At 31.2% G+C, this 8,856-nt stretch overlaps 1 protein-coding gene across 1 annotated transcript in view; it reads right to left on the bottom strand.

The window, feature by feature from the left end:
- The window catches only part of LOC139527295 (protein MMS22-like), a 57,023-nt gene that overhangs the window by 1,003 nt on the left and 47,164 nt on the right, over positions 1 to 8,856 (bottom strand). The window contains exons 31-36 of the mRNA XM_071322649.1: positions 8,315 to 8,410; positions 6,983 to 7,024; positions 5,802 to 5,936; positions 2,631 to 2,689; positions 2,002 to 2,136; positions 93 to 284 (exon numbers count right to left, since the gene is read on the bottom strand). Coding sequence (XP_071178750.1) covers positions 93 to 284; positions 2,002 to 2,136; positions 2,631 to 2,689; positions 5,802 to 5,936; positions 6,983 to 7,024; positions 8,315 to 8,410 — 659 coding nt within the window. The remainder of the gene's footprint in view (positions 1 to 92; positions 285 to 2,001; positions 2,137 to 2,630; positions 2,690 to 5,801; positions 5,937 to 6,982; positions 7,025 to 8,314; positions 8,411 to 8,856) is intronic.

Below are 8,856 nucleotides of genomic sequence, written 5' to 3'. Positions count from 1 at the left end.
TTTATAATTGTTTTAGTATCCTGTTTTTTGCAGCTTGGGATACATTACCTTTGTCAAGTATCCTGCTCTGTACCTCTGAGGGAAAATTTTACCTTAGTTTAGTATCCTGTCCTGTGCCCCTGAAGGATTCATACTCCACAATAACATGTTCTATCCTAGGTAAAATCTTCTGTATATAACTGTTGCCCGACTTTGGTAACTTTTCTAATGTCTTGATAGCCTGGTTTAACTTAACTTTCTTAAATTTTGATAAAAAGTTCATAATCTGTTCTCCAACAATCTCCCTATAACAAAATGAAAGTTTTTTAAATTCCATACATATACTGAATTAATCAACTGTCAGAGTCAATATTTTAATTAAAAATCAATTTACACAAATGGACTGTGAGTGAAGAAAAGAATTACCCCTGCTATGTGATTACCTCTGTATCTCCCCTTCAAATGTAAAACAGGCATTATAAGAAATTCAATTTAACAAAAACTACCTAAAATAAACTGCACAACAATCATTGTTAAAAATGGTAAAACAATATTATCTGCTCCTAGTATAAAAAATGTTTTCGTCTGCGTTGGATTCAACTTCTGTTTTTTCTGTACATATGAAATACATTTTTACAACAATGATTTTATAGTTCATGAACATTACTAAGAACAAGAATGTGTCCCTAGTACATGGATGCCCCATCTGCACTATCATTTTCTATGTTCGGTGGACCATGAAATTGGGGTAAAAACTCTAATTTAGAATTAAAATTAGAAAGATCATATCATAAGAAACATGTGTACTAAGTTTCAAGTTGATTGGACTTCAACTTAATCAAAAACCACCTCGACCAACAACTTTAATCTGAAGCGGGACAGACGATTGAACGAAAGGATGAACGAACAGACACACAGACCAGAAAACATAATGTCCATAAATGGGACATAAAAATGGGGCATAAAAAGATAAGCATCAAAGAGACCTTCCATTGAACAGATGTAGGGATTAACAAAAAAGGTTAAAATGTATTATCCTGGTTTAGAGTGAGTTCACACATCCGATTGGCTAATTATTGTCCTAATAAATTTCAAAGCAATTTTTTATTACATCAATTCAAATTATCTCCCTTATTACATTACCATTGCTTTATAGTCCTAATATTTTTAATTTTTCACAATTTTAAATTAAATATCTAAACATATTTGACTGGACGTTGTCCTTACAATTGAATTTGAATATAATAAGTGATGGGATAACAAACTCATGATAAATTCATTACACAGTGTGCAATTGTCCTAATTCACATCACTCATAGCATTTTACTGACCCCAATAAATTCCCATATTAGGACAATTGCACACTGTTTAACTAATAGAGTTGTCAATACTGAAGGATTGACATGCATGGTACCTCATGGCCATGATTGTATTAAATTCTGAATACATTATATTTTTAAAGTTGAGCAACTTCAGTTTTTTTAATGTCTTATCACTTGACAATACAATTTCCAAAAGGTATTTTCTTTGACAAACACATCTTCCCCAGTGACTTTTGTTACTTATAAGGAAATAAACATGGATATTGTCCATACATATCATTAACTATTAAAGCATACTGTCAATCACTTAATTGTTTTCTTCTTGTTTTCTTGTAAACTTCTCCGTTTCAATATTTGTGCAGTATTCCCTCACTTCAGAAATAGAGACATAATAACATGTGTTCAAATATAATCTACTATAAGGGTGGTGTTAATCGACCTTGATTATCCATGAGGTTGTTAAATTGTCTGTAATATGATCTTACATACCTTAGTATAAGGGCCATTCCATTAAAATGTATGTGGGAGGGTAAGAAGGAAAGTTTAATTATTGAATGTGATTCATAGATCTTTTTTTCAGTATGTGTCTATTACCATTATGCAAAATTATCTAATAAATGGTTCTTGCTTTTAAGGATATTTAGAATTCCCTTCCTGCCCCCCCCCCCACATATATCTTAATGGAATAACCCTAACTTACCTCGAACCAACATGAGGATGAGAGGTTCCTGCCTCCACCATCTGTTGAAGGATGGTTTGACAAAGATGCTGTGTAGATATAGAGTCGCATTGTAAATGTATACTAAGAACTGGACAAACAAGGATACACAAATCACTGAAAAAAAACCCAGAAATAACAATATGAATAAAAGATAAGTTTATTTGAATATGATAACCACCCCAAAATAAAGAAAACAAAATAAAATTTAACAATAGACAAGTTTCTATACAGTAAGTGAGGCCATTCAATTCTCAGAATTTAGAAACGATTGTGTGAATAAATATATGAGATTTTTCTGATTATGTCTTTCCCCACTCTTTTATTAAATATCTGCCATCAACACTAAATTACCAAATATAGTTATTGGTAGTAGCATATAGTGTGTATAGCAAATCACTTAAATGATTCTAACCTACTATTTACAGACAACATTCTCAAAAGCTTTTATACCATTTGAAGAATAACTGTCAATATAGAAAACCTTAATTTACTTTTAAATTTCTATCAAGATTTTTAAACTGTTACCCAAATTTTCCAAACATAATATTTTCTTCTCTTCCAATAATTCAGTATATACCAAATAACTGTAGTACTTTAGATAACCCTACCTGGCTATGACTTCTTTGTTTACTGTTCTGTTGATAACATCTCTTGTAAAATATAAGGACTGAAATATAAACAAATAAATGAAGTAACCAATCTAAACAAAACAGGCTGAGAATGAACCATGAAAAATAAAAGACTGTCAATTTGAATGAAAACTGAGTTTTCGATAACATTCACTTGTGCTATAAGGGATGTAACTCCTGGACAGCAGAGGTGAAAATTACCAATGTCAAACATTACTCCCTTTTGGCGTAAATACAAATTTTAATCCTGGTATCTATGATGAGTTTATTTATTTGCAATTAAAAATAGCATATTAAAATTTGATAAGGCCAACTAAAATTAATTAGTAGATTTTCATCCAAATTTTTGAAAAAAATGGGGCGGGCGGGAGGATTTTATTTTTTAAATTTTATTTCATATGAAACCTTCTTGTCACGTGTTATTCATATATGCAAGTGTAATAATAAGCTTATATCATGTAAATACATCCTAAGCTTATATCATGTAAATACATCCATAAGGTATCGTGTGTAAGACAATAACAATCAAAACCAATGAGTAACCAAAGACTCATGAAACTAAAAGACATTTACATCAACAGTTACAAATAATAAGTAGGAAACAACAACTCCACTAAAAACCAGGTGTGAAATAAGGTGCTCTGGAAGGGTAAGCACTTCCTGCACTGTATACGGCACCCGTCATGTTATTTCTTTGTTCAGTTCGGTAATGACGGAAGGTTGTTATGACTGAGGAAAAATATCACTGAGATATGATTTCTGACACACTTTTGTAATGATAGCCAATCAGCTCATGATGGCGACCATAAAATTGCTTGAGTGATGACCTTAATTTGATTGATTCTTAGTCCTGTCTTATCAACTTTTGAGAAAGCAGTATTCCTCGTTCAACAAAATCAATGTACGTTGAGCTTAAGCTCTAAAGTAATGTATCAAATTCGTAAAAATATATCTCTGATTTATAGCAACCACTATTCTTCATGTAATTGCCGTTTTAGAAACCTATTTTATAGTAAACATCAGAAATGTGGAGAAATGCTCTTTTCAGTTCGACTACCTACATCAAGTGTATTTTGCTTTCTAAGCTGTAGTAAGCAATGTTTTGTTGTCCTTATAAAATGAAGCAAGTGCATTGGTATGCAACACGAGTACGATAAGTACAGAATAAAATGAAAACTCAAACAGTGTTGAAATAATAGGGTTGGTCCTTTTAAATATGCAAGATGCAAATATAATTAATACAATGTAGAACATAAAGTTGTTTAATGACTCTATCGTGGGTATTGGCACAGATGATGTTTGCTGTTTTTCTACAAAATAATCGAAAGGCATGGCTAAAGTTAAATCTAAGAGTTTGCTAGAAATTAATAACTTAAAAATGCGTATGTTTGTTGATTTTCTGAACTCAATATACGGTCTGACACCAATCTAATAAGTTCATGCTTATGTCAAATTCTTTATTCCAGTCAAATGTGTTCCACGATTTATACGCTTTTGGGTTTCATTCACAGTCCAAATTTCTTGACACAAAGTCATTGTATAAATAAAACAAATCCAAGGTGTTTTACTCACAAACATTTGTGTCATTTCTGACATACGGCGATTTGCGTTCTTGGACACAGCGTAATACTCGTAACCCGAATAGTTCACGTCCTTCTCGAAATCAATCTATATTCTCGGTAAATGATGTTGTCATCATAGATCAGCAGAATATATCGACTTAATCATTCAGTAAGAATACTCTAAGAAATACGATAACCGAAATTTGAAACAGGAAGTTTTACATGAAACGAAATTATCGACGGTTACCGGTAACGGAAATGAACGAAATCCGGAAATCGTAATTTTTTCAAAAATAAAAAAAATCGGGGCGGGAAGATTTCAGAGGGGCGGGCGGGGATGAAAATCTATCAATTAATTTTAATTGGCCTAAGCATTGTTTGAAAATCTCAAGTTACTGCATAAAATACCATTTTCCAATCACTCAAAGAGCATAACTCCAGAGCAGCAAAATTGTACAATGTCGATATGCAACTTTATACCTTCATTTAATAGTCAGTTACAACATATCAAAATTTGAAAAGCATTGGTTGAACAGTTCTCATGTTATTGATAGACCTTAGTAGGGCTTTCAATTTAATATATTGTAAATTCAGAAATTATTGAATGCATTTATTATTGCAATTTTGTCATTTCAGACTAAAATGCGCTTTTAAGTTTTGTGATATTACGAAAAAACCTGTTAAATTCATATAAGAAAATTTAAAATGTGAATTATAATTATAACTCAGTCGCATTTTTCGTAATATTAAAGGCAGCCGTCCTTTGCGCCAATTACTGTTTTTCAGGGGTATCATTTGCGTCAAATTTCGCTTTCCAAATGTATCAATTGTGCCAATATTCGGAACTCATTTGCGCCAATTTACCTGTACACATACCTATCATAAAAATTAATGATAAATATATATTCATATTTTTTGTTTAAATAATATCATATTTTTTCGGAGATATTTCACCATGAAGATGAGCATCTGAAGAGAAATGACTTAAAATGCATTAGATAGTCAATGTACAGAGAAAAAATAAAACTTATTGCTTTGCTGAATATTTAATAAAGATATGCCAATAGAGAAGAAAATACAAGCTTTTGCTGATTATGTTTTTTGCGACATATGTTGATGACACAGTTCTTTGTTCCAACCATGCATATGGGCTTTATTATTATTAGGAATTATTATGAACTGTTTTATGCATTCCATCCATCAATGTTTGTGTTTTTAGACAATAAAGTTAAGTTACAAGCTACTACATACATACATTAAATTGGGAAGTAGCCATGCAGCAGTAATTAGGAGTAGACATACATGTTGTTCAGAAAAAGAAACATTTGCCGTGTAAACTGCCAGGTTCCAAGTCCAAATAAAGGAGTAGGGAAGTCATTTTTCTTCTAATTGGCGCAATCGTATGTTTTATGTCTGGTGCAAATGATACCATGTAATTTTAAAATATGTGGCACAAACGTAGGATTGGAGAAAAAAAGTTGTGGCGCAAAAGGACACTTTTTTGGCGCAAACGGATCTCTCCCATATTAAAACATCGTAATAATTTCGGAATTTACATTAAAGACACAGTATTATTTCAAATAATTACCATCTGATAATTGTCTGGCAAATTGTACGTTGGAGATATCACCATAAAGGTTTCTTTAACCAGCTCAAATATATATTGTCTAAAGCTCACAGAAAATTCTACTGGCTGACGACCATAACTTCCTTTCAAAGACATCTAAATTAAAATATAAAACATTTCATCTCTAAGCATGTAGTTGATTGCCAGTCTTTGTAAGAGTCGGGCAATTTAGGTAAATATTAAAACATGATTAGAAAAAACCCACCGAGTTAATCATGCTATTTAATACTAACCATCATCCTGAGTTAATAAGTAATAGTCTTTCGTTTGTTTGTGTCTGGTAATATCAAATAACTTGGTTAGAAAATTGGTTAGAATGATAGCAAATTAGAGTTGTCTCCCCTTATTCGTTAATTTCTAGTGCATTTCAACCAAATTGTATCTTCTATTACCAGAACAGAAAATGGAAATGAATGTTATTTTTGTGCATAACTACATATTATGAACTGAAATCAATGTCAAATAGGGTGGGTTTTTTTGGTCATGTTTTAACCACTGCCTAATTCTTAGGCAGACTGGCACTTAATATTTGTATGTCATAATATAGACAGAATTATCAAGAAATTTAGTATGTACTAAATTATAAACATAAATAACCTCCGATAAACAAATTTTCAGTCTGTATATACCTTTTTTTTTAATTTCTGGGTTTTCTTCATCTTTTTTTTATATGAGCAAAATGAATTTAAATTCAATTTCTGAAGTCAGAGTTTTATTGTGGTTTAAAGATTTCAGTAACTCTTAACTTTCCTAATTTCTAGAAAGTATATATTTGTATTGTCCTGGCTTGAACATAAGATATCATTGCCAACATTCCCACTACTGAATTAAATGCATATTTCTTTTAGTAAAAGCATTTTGAATGACTTTAAATTTTATGCCTGCCTAACTTTTATAAAATCGTTATATTTCTCATTTACTTATCAATAAATCATTACAAAGTTCCAACACCCTCAGGCAAAGTTTACTGTAGATGGGTTTGGCTATTATATTTGTTTCTGTTCTGTTCAAATAGTTCTTTGCATGTTTTAGCACCTATATAAACATTAATTGCTTCTACATCAATACAAGAAAAGAAATTTAAAACATCAAACTTGTAAAGCATTTTTCATTTAATCCTTTTCTTTAAATGAATTACTTACTACTAATGGGTGAACAAGGGATGAAGTACTTCCTGTTGAGTTCTAAAATAAACAAATAATGAAAATATACATACACATTGTTCTGTTAAATTTTTTGTAAATACATGTACTTTGAAATCATGGCTTTTATTTTATTTTTATTTGAATAAAAGAATGTGATCAAGGGCTTAATAATTATAATGTATTTTGCACCCTTTGAAACAGTTGTTCCCGACCATATGAGTATATACTCGTTCTGTTATTAACCAGCCGGACCATATTAGTATTTTGGACCATATAGGTATTTTTTTCAAATATGTATTAGAAACGTTTCAATAATACAATAAACTTTATCTAAAAGAAAAGAATGATGATTACATGAAAATGTATTAATTTTATAATTGAAAGGCTACATAAACATCAAATATTGATGCCACAGTTGTTTTTGATTGGTTATTATATTATCACATTTATGCTTATGGTGACATTTACTTCCTGCAGTGCCATATCTTTTCTGCATTTGCACCTCTTGGTTGTGCACGATCTTTTGCAGTTAGCCTTCTAAGCAGCTGTGCACAACGATAAGGGGATACTTGGGACATTCCATAACAGTTAACTAAGAAATTTTGGAAAATATCTTCCCAAGTCGATATATTGCCATTCACTAGTAATACCAAATCAGTATAAAATGTGACTAGTATATATTTGTTTAGGGGCCAGCTGAAGGACGCCTCCGGGTGCGGGAATTTCTCGCTACATTGAAGACCTGTTGGTGACCCTCTGCTGTTGTTTTTTATTTGGTCGGGTTGTTGTCTCTTTGACACATTCCCCATTTCCATTTTCAATTTTATTACTATAGTTGTGACTAGTGAGTAAAATAAAATGTGTGAAACTGTTTATTTTTTATTTAGTTAATTGTTTCATCATTTTATTACAATAGAGTGACCTTTGATATCGTCTTTTCAATGACGTCACAACTAGATGGGTCATACCTTATGAAGAGTTAAGTATTAAATGTAAACTTGTTAATTACCCCAACCATACACGTATGGTCGGACCATATGAGTATATACCCATACTGTCATGACCACAGGCGTATGGTCCAAATACTCATATGTTCCTAAACATATACAGTTAACTCTGGTTGTCTCGAACTCGGTTGACTCGAAATTTCCATTTAATTTTTTGATGTTGTGTTTTGGTCCATGTCTTTCTTGGCATGACCTTGACAGTTTATTTTTTTACTTATAAGTTTGAATTTGGTATCTTTTCCCCTTTTTTATTTTATACCAATGATACTTTTTGGTATCTTTTGCCTCTACAGTGAAATTTTTTTTACTATTGAAAACTTACCCAGAATTTAACCAGATATATTGTGACAATGTCCTTTAACCTTCTCTGTATGAAAGGGTCTCTTTTAAAATCAAGATTGGCTAATCCACTAACAAACTAAAATAACAAGTATATAATGGTCTACTTATCCACTAACAAACTGAACTAAGAAGTATAAAGATTGGCTAATCCACTTAAAAACTAAAATAACAAGTATAAATTTTGGCAAATACATTAACAAACTAAAATAATAAGTATAAAGATTGGCTTATTCACCTACACACTAAAATAACAATTATAATGTTTGACTAATTTAGTATCAAACTGAAATAACATGTATAGTTTTTAGTGGAAGAAGACGTCAAGTCTTCTGAAGACTTAAGGGGCTGACCATTGGCATTGAGTCTCCGTATGCCGCATTCATTTCGTGTATTACAATTTCAAAACAACTTAGATTCCTGACACCGATTTTTACACATGATTAGGCATCTGAATCATTTAATTTGTAAATTATGATTGTAAAACAATCACTATCGTAAATATGACCCTTTTATTTATGTAAA

Source organism: Mytilus edulis, chromosome 6 (assembly GCF_963676685.1).
Source record: "Mytilus edulis chromosome 6, xbMytEdul2.2, whole genome shotgun sequence".
In the NCBI taxonomy this organism is placed as follows: domain Eukaryota; kingdom Metazoa; phylum Mollusca; class Bivalvia; order Mytilida; family Mytilidae; genus Mytilus; species Mytilus edulis.
The sequence above is the reverse complement of the archived record's forward strand: the minus strand, read 5'-3'. Positions and strand labels throughout refer to the sequence as shown.